General features: G+C 41.7%; 2 protein-coding genes across 7 annotated transcripts in view; both read left to right on the top strand.

Annotated features, from left to right (window-relative positions):
* bark (protein bark beetle) overlaps nt 1–25,016 on the top strand; it is a 247,906-nt gene that overhangs the window by 183,210 nt on the left and 39,680 nt on the right. For all 6 annotated transcript variants that reach the window (XR_011225966.1, XM_069318515.1, XM_069319199.1 and 3 more), the window contains exons 25-33: nt 3,738–3,949; nt 4,200–4,430; nt 5,507–5,631; nt 6,774–6,899; nt 8,674–8,736; nt 12,241–12,366; nt 16,270–16,447; nt 19,033–19,186; nt 19,831–20,081. Coding sequence is in view for 5 of the 6 variants with exons in the window: in XM_069318515.1 (XP_069174616.1) it covers nt 3,738–3,949; nt 4,200–4,430; nt 5,507–5,631; nt 6,774–6,899; nt 8,674–8,736; nt 12,241–12,366; nt 16,270–16,447; nt 19,033–19,186; nt 19,831–20,081 (1,466 nt within the window). In the remaining variant the exon portion in view is untranslated. The remainder of the gene's footprint in view (nt 1–3,737; nt 3,950–4,199; nt 4,431–5,506; nt 5,632–6,773; nt 6,900–8,673; nt 8,737–12,240; nt 12,367–16,269; nt 16,448–19,032; nt 19,187–19,830; nt 20,082–25,016) is intronic.
* The window catches only part of LOC123753850 (uncharacterized), a 490,864-nt gene that overhangs the window by 17,664 nt on the left and 448,184 nt on the right, over nt 1–25,016 (top strand). The window lies entirely within an intron of this gene.

Here is a 25,016-nt window from a genome sequence, read left to right on the forward strand (position 1 = left end):
GGTCAAGGACCGGGCCGCGGGGACACTAAAGCCCCGAAATCATCTCAAGATCTCAAGATGGTTACTATACAAAAATACAAGCACTACAATGCCACGAGCAGAGGGCACCAGTCACCCGGTGAGATGACAAGGTGCCCCAACTCACAGCAAAAAAAAAAAAAAAATATTAGAAATGGGGAAGCAAAAAGGTCCCAGGATGCTTGCCACATGTTAAGAAAACAGTACTGGAGGAGCACTCTATTGAAGGGGCCTCGTAGCCTGGTGGATAGCGCGCAGGACTCGTAATTCTGTGGCGCGGGTTCGATTCCCGCACGAGGCAGAAACAAATGGGCAAAGTTTCTTTCACCCTGAATGCCCCTGTTACCTAGCAGTAAATAGGTACCTGGGAGTTAGTCAGCTGTCACGGGCTGCTTCATGGGGGTGGAGGCCTGGTCGAGGACCGGGCCGCAGGGACACTAAACCCCGAAATTATCTCAAGATAACCTCAAGATATTGCCAGAATAAGTACTGGGGGGGGGGGGGGATTGATGAGACTACACACACCGTGTTTGTACCCCTAAAAATTGCCAGGTAGGAAGTAGGCCAATATCCATGAGGTTCTTGAGTACCATGTTCAGCAGCAAGATAACTGCCAGCTCCACCAGTCTGAGGCAACCATGAGGTTCTTGAGTACCATGTTCAGCAGCAAGATAACTGCCAGCTCCACCAGTCTGAGGCAACCATGAGGTTCTTGAGAACCATGTTCAGCAGCAAGATAACCACCAGCTCCACCAGCCTGAGGCAACCATGAGGTTCCCAAGCACCATGTTCAGCAGCAAGATAACCACCAGCTCCACCAGTCTGAGGCAACCATGAGGTTCCCAAGCACCATGTTCAGCAGCAAGATAACTGCCAGCTCCACCAGCCTGAGGCAACCATGAGGTTCTTGAGTACCATGTTCAGCAGCAAGATAACCACCAGCTCCACCAGCCTGAGGCAACCATGAGGTTCTTGAGTACCATGTTCAGCAGCAAGATAACCACCAGCTCCACCAGCCTGAGGCAACCATGAGGTTCCCAAGCACCATGTTCAGCAGCAAGATAACCACCAGCTCCACCAGTCTGAGGCAACCATGAGGTTCCCAAGCACCATGTTCAGCAGCAAGATAACCGCCAGCTCCACCAGCCTGAGGCAACCATGAGGTTCTTGAGTACCATGTTCAGCAGCAAGATAACCACCAGCTCCACCAGCCTGAGGCAACCATGAGGTTCCCAAGCACCATGTTCAGCAGCAAGATAACCACCAGCTCCACCAGTCTGAGGCAACCATGAGGTTCCCAAGCACCATGTTCAGCAGCAAGATAACTGCCAGCTCCACCAGCCTGAGGCAACCATGAGGTTCTTGAGTACCATGTTCAGCAGCAAGATAACCACCAGCTCCACCAGCCTGAGGCAACCATGAGGTTCCCGAGCACCATGTTCAGCAGCAAGATAACCGCCAGCGCCACCAGCCTGAGGCAAGCAGTAACACCACGATGAAGCATTACACACGGATGCAAACCCCAAGGGACAGACAGACCTGCCCACCACTAACAGGTATGCGAGGCATTGGCCCAAAAGAACAACCCATGGCACCTGGGCAATGAGGCGAGGGCCAGCCGAGGGAGACAACTTTAGAGAACAAATGTTTTGAAGGCTGAGGGAACCAGCCAGGAACAAGACTTGGAACTGACACACAAGTACACAAACTGGGACAAAAGTGCAAGTACACAAGCTGGGACAAAAGTGCAAGTACACAAACTGGGACAAAAGTGCAAGTACACAAGCTGGGACAAAAGTGCAAGTACACAAACTGGGACAAAAGGGTATGCCTTAAAGCAGAGACTGGAGATAGGACTAAAATATTGCAATAAACCCAAACCCATGGGAAAAAATTGGAAAGGAAACCAATCACTCAGATGAGCCAGATTGAGTAAACACTCACCACTGCAGTAACCCAATGTCCCATGAAGGTGACACCTGGCAGTCCAAGGCAACACCCAACTATACATAAAGAACACCATGTGTACCCCAGCTATGGAGAGTGCAAGAGACTCGAGAGAAAACGGGGCAAGCTAGCCAGCAGGTAAGAGGTGCCAATAACCATTCAACCCCAGAAGTGCTGCAGGGAAGAAATGGAAAAAACAAGGCAACTCGTCCAACATATATGTTGCGGTAAGTCCAACAGAGACCAGGTATGAAACAGAGAGAGAATAATACCAAAAGGGTAACATCCAAGGGAAGCACCAAGCAAGGGGAGACAATGTACTGTGGAAGTACACCATTTCACTGTGTACTGAAGCAAAGGATGACACCATTCGTAAGACAACTTCCAAGGGGCTAAAGAAACCAGGAGAAACTACTATGAGAGGGCCTGAAAGTCTCATCCCATTGAATAAACCAAGGAAGGGGCCCGACCTCTGGTCCTGTAGCCGAGTTATGCCTGAGACCAACCAGGTCTAAATGCATGTGGGAGAAGGTAAGAGCGGGCCTAAATCTCAGAAAAGACACAGGGACGCAGAAACAGGCACTGGGCCCAACATGTAGAAATGTGCCAACCAAATATGTACAGTGTCATCCAGGGGTATATAGTCAGTGGCACAAGGCCCAGGAGCCTTCCTTCTTTCCTACTGCCACCAGAAAAGATAAATAAGGAGCTGGTGTGGCTTTCCAGCCATCACACCCGGCGTTTCAGATGAAACCAATGCTCCATGTTCTTCGTGGGCATGAAAGGGGTCTAGGAATTTTAACCTCCTATTTTACTGCATAAGGGACCAGCTATGAAATATGAGAGGTAGGAACACTCAGGGAATCATCTATATATAAATGGTGTCAGCTGGTGATGGTCTGTGGTAGCAGCCAAATGGGCCAGCTACTGTGTAGTGGTAAACCAGTACTTGGTGGCATCAGGGGTTACTCCACCTTGCACTCCAGCTGCTGCTGACCTGGTGTGAGAGAGGTCAACCAGCTATGACTGTGCATGGTTTGTGTACCTGGAACTAACGGAACCATACCCGAGGTAGCAACTGAGTGGCACTGTATACCTTTTGTAGCTCAGAAAGTCTACCGGTAGTTTTAACTGTTGTTGTCGGATTCATATTTTTAATAGAACTTTTACATGCCTCTATACAAAATTAATTGTTTGATATCAGAGTACAGTAATAATGTAGAATTCTATAATATTAAGAGTAGTTTAATCTGCAATTTATAACTCGGTTCATAATAAAGTTATGCACTGGGAGCTCGTATTGTGCAAATATATATTGAAAGAAGTAAGGCCTCGTATGTTGTTTTCTATTGCTGGCAGAAAAATCATCCTCATCATAGCCAAATGTAAACATATAATGAATGCTGATCAGAGGGAGGAATTCCTCAGCATGAAGAAAATCAGATTGGAAATAGGCTCTGAAAATTGGAATGAAAATGGGGTCTCAGTTTTGTACAAAAGCCAAAATTTTGCGTTCGGAACTCACTTCAGTTTTGTTTCTTTCTCTATTTAGATTAGTTTGTGTTCATACTTGTCATATATTTAAGTTGACAAACCCTGCGAATAAACATTTTCCATTCAAACAAAATATGTACTGTTGTATATATAAGAACCTGTTGCAGTACTGTTTGAGTGATTCCATACTACAAGTATATTCCTATTGCATTAACTACAGTCAGATGTATTGAACCCTTCAGAAACTTGAAATTTGAATTAGCTTTGTTTTCACACAGATCGCAATATTCTACACAACTTTACCTACAACGAATATTATGACAACGTTGAGGGTGCGTTCTTCACTGCCACCGCAGGCGAGGTGAATCCCTGGATGTGCTTGTCGTACAGCCGCATAGAAAACAACGGAAGGCAACTCTATGGGAATTTCACCACCACTAGAGCAGCAGTGTATCTAGATCTGCAGAATATGCAGGATATTTATTTCAAGGTTTGCAATGATAACATTTATTATATTAGTTTTGTGGATGAGTTGTTGATTATCTATCTTGTTCTACATGTAGGTTAAAACTATTTATTTTCTTGAAATTTTTTTAAATTTTGTGCACACACGCAATTCATGATTTATATAAGAAAAATATTTGTATGATTTATTGATCTGATAGGCTTTATTTTTACCAATAAAACCTTTATTAGATATTAATCAATGTTACAAATTTGAGTGTTGATAATATCAACAGAATAATTTAGTGCGCAACAATACTGGAGGTGTTTACATCATGGCTGGATCTATGGGTGCTGCTACCAAACTACAAGCCAATGTCACCAACAACCTGTTCGAAGAAACACTTCACTGGCCGTCCTTATATATAGCCACCAGGGAAAACTCAGCGTATCAACATGCGCTCATTGCTTACAATGACTTCAGTTGGTCGTATTCACCGTACCATGATGTCATCACTTTAGCTCAGGTAAGAGGCTGTTAATTTCTGCTTATATTATTATGAACACTTGTAAAATGTGTGTGTGTCACTGGGAATCAGGGAGGTAAAGTCGTCATTTTCATTGCGACTAACCTATTTCCCAATTTCATGGGGGTAGGGAACCATTAGCCCAGAATAAATTGTGGGGAATATAAAATGGAAAATGAAGCTATAAATAAGACGTTACATCCATCTGCCGTAAGTTCCATACTACGTATGACCAACACTGTCACAAGAAGAGTAAATAATGAATTATTCTACACATATGAACCCTGTTGCCAGACCATGTCCACATGACATGCACAAAGTTAAGAATGTTGTCACAGTTATGAGAGTGGAACATGATATTAATGAGGTGCTTCTAGCCTATTACCTGGCCAAGATGAGTACATTTAATAATAATAATAATTCCTTGTGTTTGGGGACAGGAAACCAGAGTGTATTCATCCAAGGTAGGCTTTTTAATTGAGATCCTCCTTCAAGGTCAAATTACTGACCCCCTTCCCCCAGGATGCAATCCCACAAGCAGACCATCTCCTGAGTACCTACTTACTGCTAGGTGAACAGAGCATTAGGTGACAAGAAATGTGCCCAACCATTTCTGTCCTGCCGAAGATTTGAACCTGGAATTCTAAATTGTGCGACGAGAACAAACCTGACTGTACTACCGGGACCCTTAATGCAAGGTTTGTCATTTGATCAATGACAAACCTTCATAATGATCAAAGTTTAAGTTGATTGCAATGATATAACAAATTTGAGCCATCAGTAATACAGTGGATTTGTTAATGATGTTGTGTACAGCTCTGGCAACACTGTGAACCTGGCAGCCATTTGTCTAGTGATAAACAAACCTTTTATAGTTTTGGTTCTAATGTTACATGTCTATTGAAAGATTTGTAAACATTTCACCATGTTCATAATGATATCTTTGTTCTCTTGGTGATTGAACTTTGTATGGTCATAGGACTGTGCAGTATATGCATATACTATACACACACATGATTTGTATAAAGGTCTCACCATGCTTTTATTTGTAACTGAGTAATAATTGCATCTTTCAGGTGGTATCCGAGTTCACTCATAATTACGTACATAGTAATATTGGCCGACACATTTTGGATATTTACGGGTTTCAAAAAGTTCGTCTTCCTGTATACCAAACTACATCTCACAACAGTCTTGCCAAGTAAGTGCCATTTATAATTTACCTTATTTGCCTTTGCTCACTGCTCAGCCCCCTACATTGGGCTGGTATCCTTTAAGACATGATTTAGTGAACAAAATATTTGTAATTGTCTGTAATGCAGGAGAGTCAAGTGTTTCAGTGAAGTCTGCACTTGCCAATTCCCTGACATTCATGTGCGCCTGTGCCAGTGCCAAAAAGCAAATCCTAGCCGATATAAAATGCCAACCCAGCTGTGACACATGAGTGAAAAACTTGAGAGAGGGCTCCAGAGGCAAGCAGATCACTAAAACAATAAACAGCAGCAGAGTCCTCAAAGCTGAAGATGTCACGCTGATCCCTGATTCATCAATATGCATGCAAGCTGAGCAACCTCCTGAGCTCAACCCTGGAAACAAACTGTAACAGTCTCTATTTTCCACTTGTTACAACTTGTAATAAAGTTGTTACATCTTGGCTTAACATGTTTATGACGTATTAGAACGTTGTTACAACTTGCTATATTGGTTGTTGTAACTGGTTAGGAGGTGTTAAAACTTGTTCGAACGTTGTACCAACGTCGTAGTTTCGGTGTATTTGGTGGAAATGAGCCAGACTCATCCCAGGGTAACACAGACAAATTTGAGCCAGCTGGTGAGACTTTAACCTACCTTATGCACGATAAATCACTTTTCCATAAACGTGGTCAAAATGAGAAATATGCCAATGCAAGAAGGCCTCAGGAAGGGAGATGGTGAGCGTTTGTTTTCTTATAAAATATATGCTTATTTGAATTATTATATTTTAATGGGCAAGGTATGAAAATATAGTTCTTGTTTAACTTTTCTTTAATACTGTATGTATATATATATGTATAGTAAAGCTTTATGCAGTTTATAAATGCTGAGTTTTGTGAGCAATTAGTATTTACCGAGGCATTGTAATGATTTGTTAATACAATCAAGGCAGGTTATATGTGAATCATTTTGACATGTGTACCACTTACACTGAAGTAGTCATGACTATTTGAATGTGTTGCCATCAGTTTCATTCTTTTTTCCAAATACTATATTAAAAATCATGAGAGGTTTTATTTCTATAATTGTTAAATATGGACTATGCTGCTATAAGCCCAGCATGTTAGAGAGTTGTTACTCCCACTCCAGGAACCTGGCGGTAGACCCGACCTACCAGGGCACCATCATAGCGGGCAGCGCCGGCCAGCAGTTTGTGGAAAATGTTTTCTACAATTGGGACAACGCTTATGAACTTGTTGCTGTTAATGAGTCTATGTAAGTTTCAGCACATCACTTTGTATAATTTTTGGAAAAAAATGGTGTTAGTTAAAATTTTTGTGATATTTTGAAAGTATAGTACAGTTGTTCATATTTAGCATATCAGAGTGATTAAGCTCAGGAAAACAGACTGATAATAATTTGTCTATGTACTCAAAGATATTGGTCATGCACTCTATATGCCTAGGGCCAGATTCACGAAGCAGTTACGCAAGTACTTACGAATGTGTACATCTTTCCTCAATCTTTGTCGGCTTTGGTTACATTTATTAAACAGTTTACAAGCATGAAAACTTGCCAATCAACTGTTGTTATTGTTATAAACAGCCTCCTGGTGCTTCGGAGCTCATTAACTGTTTAATAATTGTAAACAAAACTGCCAAAGTTTGGGAAAAGATGGACAGATTTGTAAGTGCTTGTGTAACTGCTTCGTGAATCTGGCCCCCTAGTTTTTTAATTTTTCTCAGCTATTAATATAGCAGGACAGTATTTTCAAATGACACTGAGCATTGTGTAGTTTGTATTCAATATAGCAGAAGCTGTATCTCCTGACACAACACTATACGAGTCTTATTTAGAAACTGTCCGTGGAGTAATTTACTGATAAAAGTAATGAGCTAAATTACTGTTTTATCCTAAGCCATCTTAAAAATTTATACACATTTTATATTTTCAAAAATTTTCTAAATCCAATTTGTATAGTGAAGAAAACAGCCTGCATTATATTATAAATATCTAATCACTTGACTTTATGCACATCGCACGCCCTCTTGACTGACTACGCACAGGTCGGGACTCCGTAGGTAAGATCATATCCACCCAAAATGGACAGTAGCATTGCATGTTCCAATATTTTCAGTCTGCTTACGGATGTTGCTACATGGTTGACGGCAAAGGAATAGTTGAAGCCTTTGCTGTCTTTCTTTACACAGTGGAGAGCACTGAAGGAACACCTAACTTGAATATACAACAGTAGATACGTTCATTTCTTGATTTTAAATTAACACTTTCCCACACGTTTAATATTCTGATGAGAATGGGATCTTTTATTTGAAAATGAGAATTTGTTTTAAATACAACAAATATTGAAAGTAACATAACTTCTGATTTACGTGCTATCCTAGCAGGATAATATATCTAATAAATCCTGCTTGCCTAGTAAGTACAGCAATTGTAAATGTTCTTTTATTTATAAATAATACAAAATCATATAAGCTGCTGTAAAGGATCAGACTGCTTTTATATTATTAATGTAGAGAGAAGCAATTGATATTGTATTCAGTGTTAAAACCAGATAATGTATGAATTCTCTGTGGCCAAGTTTTATTCCAGTCATTATTTATCTTGGTAATGAAAAATAAGACTGAATTATTGCACCTGTATAGGAATAAATTAGTTTTGTTTTACAGTACCTCAAATGGGAATAATAAAATAAGGTTTCCCGTCCCTCTTAGAGAGTCAGATGCTTATGCAAATGATGGTAGATATTTTACTGTGAACTATGTACAGCATAAGCATGGCTTCAGTTGTATTTGAGACCTCTCTATAGTACTGTATACCTCTTTTGGCTACTTTCACTCACTAACTTTTGTTATATCATTAACTTTTGCTATACTATTAGTAGCACTGAGAGAGACCCAAACAACAGAGCCTCGTGGCCACATCACCAGTAGTTTAGCATGGATTAGTCGGTACTGATAGTTTTCTTGAGCTTTGAAAAGTGCATGTGTATTGATGAGCGCACCACTGCATGCTTGCTTATGGATTACAGACGCTGCAACATTTCCACGGAATGCTCGCAAGTGGATATCTACGATGACTTGGTCGATGAGAGGTTAGTAGTTTCTTCATGCAGAGCAAAGCACCAATCAGAGGAGGTGTTAGTGGTTGAAGTACACACACACACATATGTGCCATTAACTTGATTAACCCTTGAGAGAACAGTAGTTATTAGAGGGATTACAATTTCTGGAAGAACAAAATTTCACTTACTGTACATGAACTAAAATGTAAGAAGTGACAAATTGACATGACTATGCACAATGAAGTGAGAGCTAGACTTGCACAGATAATACAATGTCATTACTGCAATCCTGCATAATGTCATTATGAAAGATTTTTCTCATATCCAAACATTATAGTGTGAATTTTCCTCAATTAAAATTGCTATTTGTAATACATAAAAGTTTTAAACTAAAATCTGAAATAACTAAAACTTTTAGTTTACATTATAGAAAGTAGCTTAGTCTATTATTTATAAACTGAAAACAGAGTGTGTCAGGACACTCAACTCACAAATCTGAATATAAAATTATTTCAAACATTTCAGTGTGTCCTTGACTATTATCAAGTTGAGCATTTACCGCACTCCATAATGGTCCAAGATGGACCAAAATGCCATCAATTCCTATATTGTCAAATTTATGGGATGAGTGTAATTTTGAGCCATATTATTGTGATTTATTGTCTGCAGTAGCAGAGTAGTTTGTTCATTCCCTGTATTGATGTCTCATAGAATAATATCAGAAAGTAGTAATGAGCACTGATCTCTTTTTGTAAAACTAAAGTAGAAGCAACAAGATGGCCTTTGACTAGGGAGTGAGGCAGGTGTGAGGAGGCGAGGTGGCGAGTGAGGCGTACGGCTCCTCACCTTCCCCTCCAAAAGGCTATGTGGGGGTGTCCACTCGGTAAAAATGTTAAGCAGTGTTTTCCTGTCGCATTGCTTAGAATGTGTTAAGATCCTTGATTGGTGGGACGGTGGCAGCATTTAGTATTAAGTATTTCTACCTCTTTCAGTTCCTGCTCCTCATCCTTCTTTCTTCTCTCCGCTTCCTCTGACTCCCTCCTACCCAGCCAATCCTCCGTTTTCTAGTCTCTCCCTTCAAGTCTCCCCTCCACGTCCCTGTTTTCTATACATTCCACCCTTCTCTCACTCCTCTCTTCATCACCTCATTCCTTACTATTTCTTTATTTACTCTGTATTCCCTTCACACCACTATCAAGGAGTAGACAATAACCATCCCTGTTACAGCCCCTTCCTGGGTGGATGGGGTTGGCTCGGCCAGTTTTTTCCCATGTTCTCGTTCATGGGCATTTTGTTTTGCCATTAGTCTGCATTATCTGATCAGCCTTTTCCTCTTTTGGGGGGTTTTCCAGGTTGGCTTCCTTCCCTTCGTCTGTTTTGGACCACTTTGGCATGGGCTTTTCTGGGGTTGGTTGTGGTGACCTGGCCTTCAGTATTTGCAGCTGTCCTGGCTTTTCTTTTGCTCTGATCCAACTGCATTTTTCTGCAGTCAGTCGCCTTTGCAATGTTCTTGTGCCTGGTTCCCTGGGCGTCTTGGATGCAGCCATCTTGGCTCGTCTGTTTTTTGGTTGAGATTCGGGGATTTTGGTCTTTTGAGGTGGGGCGTTTGACCTTGCCGCCTACAGGATGCTTTTCCCATTTGGCCTTTTGACTCCATATGTTCGTACGCTTGGCTCAGGTCTCTCTGACTCATCTCAGCCCTGGTTGTCTCAGCAGTTGCTTGGATGCTTGTGGTATTCTGTAATGTGGGCTTCTCTTTGCTTGGTGGCACCACATTTGTTTGGGGCAGGCTGTGTGTGCCCTGGCTGGCCGCTGCATCGCTGGTATCCTTGGGCCTTCTAGGCTCCTCCAGGTGTCATCCTTGGCCTTGTGTGGCTTGGGTTTTGGGGCTGGTGGTTTACAATGCTGTGTGAGGAAGGGGGGTGGCCCTGGTTCTGGCCCTTCTGGGCTTTCGGGGTTTGGTGGTCTGTCTCGTGTGTTTTGACGGAATACTGGTTTAACATGTGGAAGATTTGGATTTCATTTCCATTGATGAGGCAGGAAGCCTGTGAAGCTAAGGTCTCCCTCATTCAGTGACTGACCTTTCCTGGGATGCAACCCATAACAGTTTCCTAACTCTCAATTAACCTATTTAACTCATAGCTGAGCAAAGGTATCCAGTGTAAGAAAATGTTTGCAAATGTATCCATTCCCTATGAAAAGCAAACCTTGAACCTTTCACTTGTGAACCTACTGTGGTTACAACTACATTACAGTATTTCTTTGCTCACTTTTGTTATAACGCTGCTGTTTCAATAATTATCAGCCTAGAAGTTAGTGAACTTGTCTGCTTATACATTCAGCACACAGTTCTGAAGTCAGATTTTGGCTGTACATGTAGGTTCTTTTGCCTTTTCAGTCTTGGTTACATATCCACTTTCTGATACACTAAGAGGGGGCATGTTTGAGAACGTGTGTTTAATTTTGGTTCATTGATAATACACAAACTGTATTATATTGCTCTGGTTAATCAAGTTATTGGTTGCTATAAATAAGGTCAAATCCAATTCAGGAAGTTACTCTTATAAATACTACTGTAGTTCAGCATTTAAATGTAATAATTATAAGCTCTAATTCTTATGAGGGTTTGTGTGCTTTCACTAACTTATTTGTTCATGGCAGCTGTGGTTCTACTAACAAATACTGTAATGTCAAAAATATTTTGTTTTGAAAGTGCATTTGTTGAATGTTTTATTTCACAAAATTCTGAAAATTAAGTAGGCATAATAAAACTAATATTTTCCTAAATTAGTATTATTATTGATAGAGAAAATCAACTAGGGGCTATGAGGTAGTGCGAACCTGTGACCCAGGCATTGCCAGCCGCATCCTCTACCACTACACCACCGCTAACTTGTAGGTCATACAACAAAATTTCTACTGAAATCACAGGAAATCCGGTTGTATGACTTAGACAAGACACGGTGGTCCAGTGGTAGAGTACGAGGCTGACAATGCCGGGGTCGCAGGTTCGAGCCCACCTCACAGCCCTGGTGGATTGTCTCATTGATTTATATATCACGTTAATGTGATTTGTGAGTATTATTGTTATTATTATACACAGCCTGGTACATTATAATGGAGTTGCTGAAAGTAAGGAAAGAATAGTGGTATAGTAAATGATAGAGATCATGTGTGAGCTGTTCTCTACAGGATTAAATTAAAAATAACACTACATATTAATTACTTCGTACTTTAGTTTTAAGCTGTTTCTGTAAATTTGATTGCATGTTAAATACACATACAAAGTGCACAATAATTGCAAGATTAATCCCTAAAATTATATATGTAAGCAAGCACATTTTGTCTTGATTAAATTTTAAATTGTATCATGTTCTGCACACGTTCACTCGCATAACGTACAGTTCAGTAGAACAAAGATTTTTGTTATCTTCATACACCATCTCCAAAACTAATATTGGCAAATATAACGGTGTGGTGTAATGAGTAAATACTTTACCAATGTGTAATTGTGCAAACTGCTTGGGTTCACAGATCAGATGTGTGGAAAACTCCGATTGATGCCCAGAACAACTGGTGGGGCTTTAATACCTCAGTTGCTGTGTCTGGCCGGATCCACGATAAAACGGACGACGACACTCTCCTTCGTGTTGACTACAGGTATGATGGAATAGAGTATAGTAGATTTAATTTTGTAGTTATATATTGAATTGTTTATGAAGTGTATCTTCCCATTGTTATGGCTTCTGATTGAAAACAGAATTATGTACAATGTTCAATTGGGTCTTTATTTCATAGCTAGTTTTGTCCATACAATTTGTTTAATTTTGAGAAAATAAGAACCTCGTATCTTCTTGGGTTGTTTACTCCAACAAAAAACTGTGCTCTCCTATAAGTACTATCAATTATCAACATCAGGTAAAAATATAAGTAATTGAAAACAAAAAGAGAATCAACATAATATGAACTAAATAATACAAATCACACTTTCCTAACAGATTTTATGTTACATGATAGCCGGTGCATTTGCCATACTAGCATTTTGTGACTAGCCAAATTATGACTTTGTGGGTCATAAATCAATACATTTCTGATAATTTATAAATCTTGAACAGTATTACATTTAAAGAGGGACTGGTAAACAGCAGGAAACAAATTAAGTAGCAGCAACTATAAATTATGTCAGTTATAGATGGAATTGTTGAACATACTGTTAACAATTGTGCTAGGAATATACAGTATAACAGAGAATAAGCAATACATATATGAGTGGTGGTCAGCCGTATGAGACAGTCAGGGACCACATTTGAAGGGGTTAAATAAACCAACTGAAACATGAAATAGAAGTGATAATATTTTGGTCTGTCCTGGACCCTCGTCAAGCCAAAACCCTTATCAGTTTCGACTTGATGAGAATCCAAAATGGCATGAAACTTTCTTACTTTTCTTTCATTTCATAGTGTTGGTTGGTTCATAGTTACTTGAGAAACTGAGTGATGTAAGACTTTGCTCAAAAGAGAGCAGGACAGGTTCAATATTGGGAACAAATTTTTTACGAATCAAGAACTGATAAGTTAACTGACAGGGATAAGTTAACATTAAAAAAAAACAAATACTTGGGACCAAAAAGGCTTTAATTCAAGAGGTGTGGACTTGCTCTCCATGCACCAGTGAATGGAAAAATAAGGAAGGTGCAAATCCTAAGGAAAAGTGCATAATTGTGAAGGGAGGGTTACCTGGTTGATTCCTGGTTGATGGGGTTCTGGGAGTTCCTCTACTCCCCAAGCCCGGCCCGCAGGCCAGACTTGATTTGTGAGAGTTTGGTCCACCAGGCTGTTGCTGGGAGCGGCCCGCAGGCCAGGCTTGACTTGTGAGAGTTTGGTCCACCAGGCTGTTGCTTGGAGCGGCCCGCAGGCCAGACTTGACTTGTGAGAGTTTGGTCCACCAGGCTGTTGCTGGGAGCAGCCCGCAGGCCAGGCTTGATTTGTGAGAGTTTGGTCCACCAGGCTGTTGCTGGGAGCAGCCCGCAGGCCAGGCTTGACTTGTGAGAGTTTGGTCCACCAGGCTGTTGCTTGGAGCGGCCCGCAGGCCAGGCTTGACTTGTGAGAGTTTGGTCCACCAGGCTGTTGCTTGGAGCGGCCCGCAGGCCAGGCTTGACTTGTGAGAGTTTGGTCCACCAGGCTGTTGCTTGGAGCGGCCCGCAGGCCAGGCTTGACTTGTGAGAGTTTGGTCCACCAGGCTGTTGCTTGGAGCGGCCCGCAGGCCAGGCTTGACTTGTGAGAGTTTGGTCCACCAGGCTGTTGCTGGGAGCGGCCCGCAGGCCAGGCTTGACTTGTGAGAGTTTGGTCCACCAGGCTGTTGCTGGGAGCGGCCCGCAGGCCAGGCTTGACTTGTGAGAGTTTGGTCCACCAGGCTGTTGCTGGGAGCGGCCCGCAGGCCAGGCTTGACTTGTGAGAGTTTGGTCCACCAGGCTGTTGCTTGGAGCGGCCCGCAGGCCAGACTTGACTTGTGAGAGTTTGGTCCACCAGGCTGTTGCTTGGAGCGGCCTGCAGGCCAGACTTGTGAGAGTTTGATCCACCAGGCTGTTGCTTGGAGCGGCCCGCAGGCCCACATACCCTGGGACAATCAGGAGAAAATGCCAAGCCATTATGATTTTGTAGCACTTGGTATAAGAGTTGGACCCTTATGAAGTGTTTAACTCTTGAATTTAGATTGTGATTGAAAACAGATTGGAACTGCAGTGTTAAATGTTGAAAAACAGTCTGGAACTTTGTAAGACATAAGGCATAGAATTCAGTTAAACCTGTGAGGCAAGATTTACCATCACTGAACCGCATGCTGGTGGCGTGTTACAAAGCTATTTCTCTCCAAATGTTCTACAAGCCTTTTCCTCACAATCTTCTCCATCACCTTGCATAGTATACAAGTTAGAGAAATTGGCCTGTAGTAAAGTGCCTCTTGCCTGTCACTACTTTTTGTATATTAGGACTATATTAGTTGTCTTCCAACTTTCCGGTTGGTCTCCTGTTTCCAGTGACCTTTTATACACTATAGAGAGTGTGGCACACTTAGTGCTTCTGCACTCTCTTTTAGTATCCATGATGAGATTCTATCAGGCCCAACAGCCTTTGTCACATTCAGCTCCAACAGATTCCTTTTGACCTCATCACTGGTGAGCTCAAATTCCTCCAAGGTTGCTTGGTTTACCTCCTCCTCTCTTAGTACAAGGGCTTCTCCTTGCTCTATCGTGAAGACCTCTTTGTGAAGCCTGTTGTTCAACATTTAACACTGCAGTTGCTATGCATTTTTAATCACAATCTTATTTCAAGAGTTAAACATACTGAGGTAAACACTTCAGAAGGATCTCTCTCTTAAACTCTCACAAGTCAAGCCTGGCCTCGGGCCAGGCTTGGGGAGTAGAAGAACTCCCAGAACCCCATCAACCAGGTATCAACCAGGTACACTGGAATTATAAGGATTTGGGATACAATAGGGGGAAGGAATGGTGCCCAACCATTTGGATGGTCAGGAATTGAATGCCTACCTGCTTGAAGCGAGACTGTCGCTCTACCGTCCAGCCCAAGTGGTTGGGCAGATAATTGAGAAGGTAGGATGGCATGTGACTTGGAGTTCAGGAAGAGGGCCAGCACTCTGTAAGTTCTTGCATTACATTCCTGTAAAGCCACTAGCACACACACATTGTTTCAGGCAGGTCCTTAATCCTAATATTTTCCCCTGGAATTCGACCCACCCAATCATTTAACAACCAGGTACCCATTCACTGCTGGGTGAACAGAGGCTACAGTTAAGGATTGGCACCCGGTCAATCCTCCCCGGTCAGGATACAAACCCAGGCCAAAACGCTTGCGAAGCACCGGGTGAGTATCTTACCACTGTGCCACGGGGACTGCGTGGCGCAGCCCCCACAGTCCCCAGTCAGCAGGTGAGTGAGGCAGTAAGCGTGGCAAAGCTTCAGGCTGGCATAGGGTATTTAAAAGGCGGGGAAATATGTAAGACATTACCAAACAAAGGTGTTAAGTCAATACAGTTAGCATTGTCTTGTGTAATTGTGGTAACACAATGGACTAAAGCCTTTTGCATACCTGTACAACAGTAGCCATTGTATTAGGCCCAGAGGTGAATTATGTGATTGCTCAAAGTTTATTTTTATTTGTAAACAAAAAAATTGGCTAAATAAATATTAATCTTTATTCATTTAGCCTATTTCTATTTTAATATTTTTCAGACTGGAGAAATTTATTACTAGCTTAAAATTTACCATTTGACAGTGACTAGTTAATAATAAATAAAATAATAAATGTTTATTTAGGTAAGGTACATACATACAAGAGATTTTACAAAGATTGATGGATTTATAGATAGAGCTAGTACATACAATGCCTAAAACCACTATTACGCAAAGCGTTTCGGGCATGTTTTAAAACATGTAGTTTTTAGATAATAAATATCACTACTTTCTAAATCAATATCTAATAAAAACTAATTGACAATAAATATTTGAGATATATACAAGAGTTGTTACATTCTTGTATTTCTCAACAGTCAGTGGAAGCTAAATAACTACTCATTGCTACAAGGATGTGAGCCTGGCTACACGAGAATTGGCGATGCTTGTTATCTTTACGTTGGTGCTCCAGTCACACACGAAGAAGCTAAGGCATTCTGCAAGAAGGACAATGCTTCTCTGCCCTTCCTACAGAAGTGGTACTGGGAAGTACAGGTAATGTTCCTATGTTTATCTCCCAAGCTGACATATATGAAAGATATGAAAGCCAATATATGAAAGCCATCAGTATGATATAAAATATTTTCTGGCAGTTGGAGATGAGAGTATATCCTAGTAATTATCTTAATATGTTGTCCACTCTGGTGATTTGGGAATGACTACATATAGAATCATTGCCAAATATTTTGGCCAAGGACCACATGTGGTAGTCATTATTATATTGTTATTAATAATGATACTACAACATAATATACTCTCCCCTGCTGTAAGGGTGCTGCCTTATGGTATAGAGGGAAGAGGAAGAAGGGCTTGCATACTTTGCTAATTCAGGAGGCAGTTGAGTGTGGTTTATGAAGCTCTTGTAGCCAAAGGGTAGCAGTCATAACAAGTTTACCATATTTTTAGTACATGTCTGAATGTTACCGAGAGTAGCATGTAGTGAGGCTTGAGAAGTTTAACCTGGCACAGCTTCCATGATGCAACAGGGAGAGCTCTGTCATCATCCCATAATTGTTGTCTCTGATGTAGCACGTTCTCACACTTTTAACTCTAATCTTGACCCCACACTTGAGAATACTTACCTAACCTTCACATCTCTCCACTGGGGCTCTCCACGTCACTGTCACATCTATGGTGGTATCATCATACACGTCATCAAGGGACAGTTACAGTAAAACAGTCTCACATAATCTCTAACAACAAAACTATGGCTCTCTTCTTAACAGCAGAAAAACTAAATTTACCATTATCTCGCTTTTGCTTCATAAAATCAAGCACAATGAATTGTTTTGCTGAGATTGGACCAAAAAGTGGAAAGAATATTTGAATTTGGAAACACAGATAAAGCTATATGTAGTTATCAAATTCAGAAATTGTATGCTGAACTCATGAAGCTCAAAAGTATTACAATAATGTCATGTTGCCATGTGATGATGTACTTGGATACTATAGCACATGCTTTGGTGACACTGGCCAAACTACCACTTTGCTTATTTGCATCTTTTCTCACTTTCAAGGTACATATTGTAGTTTATTTTGCTTTGTACTTTCTGGGTACTTTTACTCGGTTATGAGGTTGATCTTGGATGTTCATGCTCCCCCTCATCACAAAGCTCACCAGATACTTGTCCTGGTGTCCAGTAGGCCTGCACAAGTCCAGAGCCCTTGTAGTTTCTTAGGATATCTCTGTGGTACTCGGTAGTTACCATTGCCAATGCACTGGCGCTGCTACTGAGTACATTGCACTGGGAAGCTACTGAGGCTACCTATAAAAGGGAGTTTGGTTACATGTGTGTCAGTGACTTGCAACTATGGAGGGAGGTGTGCATGGATTCTCATTAAGCGATTCTTGACCATTACACACAGAAATCACAATTGCGTGATGCATCAAATGAACAAATCCACAAGGGCCGTGACGAGGATTCGAACCTGCATCCGAGAGCATCCCAGATGCTGTCTTAATCGATTGAGCTACGACATGGTCTAAAGGAGTTGAAACCGAAGTTCTACTGAACTTACTGGATCCTGCAGCCTCTGCAGGATCCAGATTTGTTCATTTGATGCAGGATTTGTGGATTTGTTCATTTGATGCGTCATGCAATTGTGATTTGTGTGTGTATTTTAGGATGTGCATGGATGGGGACATGTGCCTACACAACCCAGTCGCCTGATTTGACAAGCATCAAATTTTAAGTGATTTTGCCTAACCAAAAGAGCTTGAACTTAAAGGTCCTAAGTTGTTGACTGGAGTTGTCATTTTTAATTAATGTTTGATGAAATGAAATATTTTTGTTTTAATATTGTTTGATGACTTATTTAGGGAATAAAATCAGCATTGAAAATAATAAAATGCCAATTTCTGAGGAAGCCCCGGTGGCTCCCTGAAGCTACCATCTTCAATGTAGGTGCCATCTACTAGGTGCCATCAGTTGCAGAGTTCTCTGGCGTACCAAGGTCACAGTGCCAGAACCTGGTTCCATCACATAGGCGCTGGGAGCTAGGTCATTTGTATTTTAAGTTATTCATTTATGCCACCACCAAGGGAAGCATCCAGAAAGTCAGCAAAAGAAAACAAACCACCAGGTTTGTTTTGAGGGGGACCAGGTTCTGGTGCTGTGACCATGGTATGCCAGGGAACTTGGCGACTAATGGCACCAAGTAGTTGCAGGCGATGAGTCACAATAACGTGGCTAAAGTATGTTGACCAGACCACACACTAGAAGGCGAAGGGACGACGACGTTACGGTCCGTCCTGGACCATTCTCAAGTTCGACTTGAGAATGGTCCAGGACAGACCGAAACGTCGCCGTCCCTTCACCTTCTAGTATGTGGTCTGGTGAAATTACCTAGTAGTTGCCACCTGCATCGGAGAGAGATGGTAGCTTCAGGGAGCCACAAAGGGCTCTCCCCCAAAAAATGTTGGATGTAGATATTTTGAATGACAATTATTAGCGTGAACTTCCCAAAACTGCAGATACAAACCCAGTGAAGAGGAAGGGTTTGTTTTACTTGTATTTGAACTTTGTTTTGAGGTATTTCATACGGTAATTAAGAGGTTTGATCTGTCATTTTTGGTGCAGTACTGGCTGTTTGACCAGCAACCTGAGTACTTATGGGAGTATGACATGGTGTGGGTGCAGCACTTAGATGTCATCAGTGGATGTGCAGCCTTTGTCTACAGACAAGTTCGTTCCGTTGACTGTAACCTCAATCTTCCCTTCATCTGTGAATCAGGTAAGATGTTATATAAAATGCTTCAGTAAATGTGTTCTAGTATTTACTTATACTCTACATATAGTCAGAGCTTAAATTAGCCATGGGAGGGGGGGGGGGGTGGAGGATGGCGGGGTAAGTGGGAGAGGAAGATAAGAAGCAATTCTTAAATGCAAAAATTTTCTTCACACTGCTATTTATTTATTTATATACAAGAAGGTATATTAGGGATTAAGAGAGAACATAGGAATGATGTTAATATTACAATCTTGTAAAGCCACTAGCAAGCATAGCGTTGCGGGCAAAACTATTGAAACTTGCATCTATACCCTTGCTTGACTTTGAAGCAAGACGTACCTTGTCTATCTAAAATATATAATTTAACCATTGTGTGTAACACTATAAATATCACTCATGAAAACACACATGGATGTAAACATATTTACATATGGGTACCACCTCTGCTGCAATTGTGGGTATGCTGTATAAATAAAATTTAAGGTGGTATAAGAAAATATGGAACTAGTGTTTAGAGAGAATATACAAGGATTTCTCTGAATACTTATTTTCATAATACTGTATATAAATTCACATAAATGTGCTAAAAATGTAATGTAAACTGAAAATTATGATTTAACTGTTATTTGCTTATTTTTGGCTCACAGACCCCGACAAAACAATTGACAAATTCGCCTGGACCTCTGACCCATTGGCTGTGGCGGCCATAACTGTTACTTTTGGCTGCTTGATCCTCGTAGCTGCATGTGTCTCGTGCTGGGTTTGTAAATCACGAGAACGGCGCAAGGAACGCATAATGCGAAGAAACTCCATTCGTGCATCCATTCGTTCTAACAGATCTGCCATGTCAACTGCCAGTGGTAGCTTCAGTGATATTGGTCACACAAGAATCATTGAGGTTGGTCTTAAATGTGTTGCATAAAACTTACATGTAATAATAGTCAGTAAGAGTGGCCATGTGTTCAACAGTTGTCAGGTAACATTACATATGGTTTATACACAAAGTTGAAGGTCAGGTGTTTTGGTTCTTTACACAATTATTTGTATTAGCAGTTAATGAAGCATTTAGAGGTGTGCTCTTCACACATTGGCATTGTTAGAGAAAAGCTCCAACATAATCAGTCAGGAGTTTTGCATAAATAATTTTTTATTCAGTTTCATTGCTCATAAATCTAGAAAGAATACCATGACACTAGGACTCCTACCTGGCCGAAGAACTGAACTTTAATGTCATGGTTTGAGAGGTCAGATTGTCATTACCAAACTTACTAACAGTGTAAATTATAGCTTTTAATACTGTTAAGTAAATATCTTAATAAGCCATGTGCCATGGCTCGGTCTCTGACCAGGCCTCATGGTTAGTGGTGGGATAGACACAACTGCTAGCAGTCTCATGTATGAATTACATCCCGGTTGATCAGGTATCCTTTGGACGGGTTTTATTAAGTTCAAGTTTGAACAGCGAGAGGAGTTGACTAGTTATTCCCCTTAAGTTTTGAGGGAGGGTGTTGAAAAGTACTGTACAGTACTGTATATAGAATTGTCTCTTAGCGCACCTATTACACTTCTTCTTTTCAAAATCTCTAATTTGCACTTTTAGCTATGCCTCCTGGTCTCGTGAGAAGTTATTTGTGTGCAGATTTGGAACAAGTCTCTAATATTTTCCAAGTGTAAATTATTTTTCATCTTTCTTACTTGCACTCCAATGAGTACAGATTTAGAAATTTTAAGTGGTCTCAATAACTTAGATGTTGTATTGTTCAACATCAGTAAATGCAGGTAGACAGGCAGGCAGGTTCAGGCAGTAAAAAGAATGTTTCTCTGCACATTCTCCAGGTCAGCAGCTTTTCCAGTTTTGAATGGGGCTGTTATTGTGCACAAATATCGTGCACCCTAAAGAGCAATGGCGTGTTCAAAAGAACCATCATTAGTCTGGCATCTCTTGCAGATGTGACAGCTACTTTCTGTTGCCCATTTAATATCTGGTTTACATCAGTTAGGAGGTTTGCTGTTCTCTGGAGTTTCTACTCTTATCAAAATCCTGGTGCCATCTGCAAAGGATAATACAAACAATGTTTGTGTCTTTTTCTGTGTCTGATATAAAATGATTATCACTTTATTTATGCCATCTTAATTAGTAAGTCACTATCTGCCACACATTCCTTTCACTTATTTACCTGAGGGCCACCATCTCTCTCCATTCTCCGTCTTACATTGTCGCTTGTTGCGCTTGAAGCCGCTGCTTCTTGTCTGTGTTACATCTGACCTTTTGAAAAAGTGGTCTGGATCAATATCCTCCAATTCGTTCAGTATCTTAAAGGTCTCGATGAGATCAGCCCTGACATGCCTGGTTTGCAGTGTTGTTACTCCTGTGGCCCCCTCAACCGTTCCTGGTATGAGAGTCAACTTAGTTCTGGTATGATTTGTGTTGCCCGGTGTTGCACCCTCTCCAGAGCAGATACTGTATGTCCTTTTTAAGGTGAGGTTTCCATGCTTGGATAAGGTAGAGCATTTACAACTACTGTATATCAGTGTCTGGTACAGTATGCATTTCCCTTGGGTGTGCTTTTGTACTTACTGCAATGTATTGTACTACTGTAAGGGGGGCATGAGCTTCTAAGCTGTACCCCTAGAGTACAAACGATGAAACCCCGTCCTTACTGCATAGAATACAAGGAAAATCTAGAGTCTGCTCTATAATAACCCTTATAGTCAAGCATGTGTACCTTGGAGAGGAACGCACTCCTAGGGGCCAGACAACCAGGGAAAATTCTAATATGTCACTACAAAGGGTTTTATCTCTAGATCTTAAAGTTACTTTACAAGATTTCTATTAAAATGGAATACTATAATACATGTATTTTCACAGAATATATATTACTTTGAAGAGTGTTACTTTGAATATGTGTCCCCCTAAACCCGGGACCCAAAGTCATTGTTACTTTACAATCTTCTTACAGTTTTAATTGCAAATTTCAAACATTCTAACAGTACAAGGTTCTTACTAGTTAAACAAATATCACAGATAATGATTAGTATGACAGAACAAGTGTTTAGACGTAAATATACTCCCTAGTATGGACGGATCAAACAACACTTATTACCAGCCGACCACTTGGACATCCTGTATAAGCTCGCTTATCCAAATGATATGGGAAGGACCTCCCCCTGCCGGATAAGCCAGATATGTGGATAAGCAGAAATTTTACTGGGGAAAGTTCAAAATTTAACATATTCACAATTTTTTCTACCACAACCAACATAATTTGAATTGTCACACACAGATTATAATTATAAAATATTCAAGTACACAGTACTGTAATTAATTTTAAACAGAAACTTCAGCTTACTTTGTTGTAGTTTGTTTTCTTGACTGATGCAACACATCTTGAAGTTAAGAATTGTTGAAAGTTTACGTTACCTAACCTAACACAACAATAAAATTAACACTTAAAATTACTGTACAGTACATGAGCTGCTTGGCAAGGTCAGTTTTGACTGCCAGCTGCTGAAGCCTCACTGGTTCACAGAGACCTCTTGGATCCCTGGTGAGGCTTCACTGGTTGAAGGCTCTTGGATCCCTGGTGAGGCTTCACTGGTTGAAGGCTCTTGGATCCCTGGTGAGGCTTCACTGGTTGAAGGCTCTTGGATCCCTGGTGAGGCTTCACTGGTTGAAGGCTCTTGGATCCCTGGTGAGGCTTCACTGGTTGAAGGCTCTTGGATCCCTGGTGAGGCTTCACTGGTTGAAGGCTCTTGGATCCCTGGTGAGGCTTAACTGGTTGAAGGCTCTTGGATCCCTGGTGAGGCTTCACTGGTTGAAGGCTCTTGGATCCCTGGTGAGGCTTCACTGGTTGAAGGCTCTTGGCTTGCTTGTGAGGCCTCACTGGTTGAAGGCTCTTGGCTTGCCTGTGAGGCCTCACTGGTTGAAGGCTCTTGGCTTGCCTGTGAGGCCTCACTGGTTGAAGGCTCTTGGCTTGCTAGTATTACTAAATAAGAATCAAATTTAGCTTGCCTCCTGTGTTCATTGTTTTTTTTCTGGGGGGAGCCCCTTCGGCTCCCTGGAGGTATCTGGGCTGATAGAGTATTAGCTTTGAGCATCAGTCAATGTACATGGAATTCTAGGCCTACCGGGGATCACGAGCCAGAACCTGGCCCCCTCAGAGAGGCACGAGAAGCAATGGCCTATAGAGACACCTTATATATAATTTAGCAGTACTCTGCCATCGACCGGGTCAGGCACCCAGAAAGATAGGTGCTCCAAAACACCTCCCCCCCCATTCTGGTTAAGAATTGCTATCAAAGCCAAACAAGAGGATAGAACTCCCCCATGAAGAAAAACGAGCAAACGAGCATGACGTTATCTCGTTACCAACACGCCACTGTCTGCGCAACTCCCCCCCCTCCCCGGATTGGGGAAGGGGGAAGGGGGAGCCCCAGACCCTATGCTGGCTACCCAAGCCTGCCAGTTCTTGGCTGATGTCGTTGGGCTTCAGTCGTATACCTCCAGCTCCGGAATTCTTCTCTGATTCTCGCTAATATTTGGTGGTGTGCGAGCTGGGAGTATATTCACAAGTACTGGGGCTGCATGCACTTAGGGTCCACTTCCGTAAGCACCCTGTAAGTACTGCCCTTGGGGCTTGGGGCCTCCTTCCACAGGTCACCTTGGGGGCTGCCCCCGTTGCCATTTACTGCTCGGTACGTGTTCGCCCTTGGAGTCAGCTGGGAGGTTTCTTGCTCCTCTGTTTGTCTCTGGGTAGGAGGTAGTATTTGTCACTGGTAGGGGTGCAGGGTATTACACAGCTAGTTGTCACCTCACATAGCGGCCAGCTCTGCATCCTCTAGGTACACTGTCCTCTTGTGTTTTTTTGTATCTTTTTGTTACTTTGCTTTGACGGGGGTCTGTTCTTGGGTTTGGGTCATACCCTATATCTATATATTTATACTTCGGTGGTACCCCCGCTAGGCCCCCGTGAGTGTACACGTCCCGGTGGTTCTTAGAAGTTTGTTTGGTAGTTCTGGGAGCTGGTTAGTAGTACCCTGCCTGGGCTTCCCTTAGTGGAGATTGAAAAGCTAAGGTCTCTGGGAAACCCCACGGGGGCTCTTGGATCTGATGGATGCGTCCCCTGAGTCTCTTCTCCCTTTGTGTGAGTTTGAAGGTTGCTCTGTGCATTGAGGAGTTCTTACATCATTTTAGAGGGAAATGTTCTCACGCTGTAACCATGCACAGCGTGTGTGTACAGAACTAGCACACTGCATTGGGGGGGATTTTAAATGTTTTCCCATTCCAAACCAACACAGTTTCACCTGTTTGTTTCCAGTTACCAGCACTATTACACATTCTTTTAAAGAAGGACTCCTTCCTTACACTACCAATCCTTTTCTACTCAGTACTGTATTTACCTGAAGGCTGCCAACACTCTAGTGGCCTTGATGGGGACAGGAAGCTAGCAGCTTGTCAAAGGTCCTCCGAATGTTCTTGAGGATTTTTTTCAGCTGGCTTTTGAACTGAAGTAATGTCCTGCTAGTTATAGCTTCCATGGGAAGGAATTTCCATGAGTTTGTAACCGTATGGGTGAAAAAGCATCTCCTGTTTTCTGTCCTACATTGTGGCTTGTTGAATTTGAAGCTGTTGTCCCTTGTATGCATTACATTAGATCTTTTAAAGAAGTGGTCTAGATCAGTATTCTCAAATTTATTCAGTACTGTATTTTAAAGGTCTCAATGAGATCAAGGTTTCCCACTGTCAGTATCATGAAACCTGTTAGACTTATTGAGGTTTCTTTAGGCTAACAGTGTCTCAAGCACCTATTTATTGCTAGGTGAACAGGTGTAT

This window comes from Procambarus clarkii, chromosome 1, assembly GCF_040958095.1.
Source record: "Procambarus clarkii isolate CNS0578487 chromosome 1, FALCON_Pclarkii_2.0, whole genome shotgun sequence".
NCBI lineage: Eukaryota > Metazoa > Arthropoda > Malacostraca > Decapoda > Cambaridae > Procambarus > Procambarus clarkii.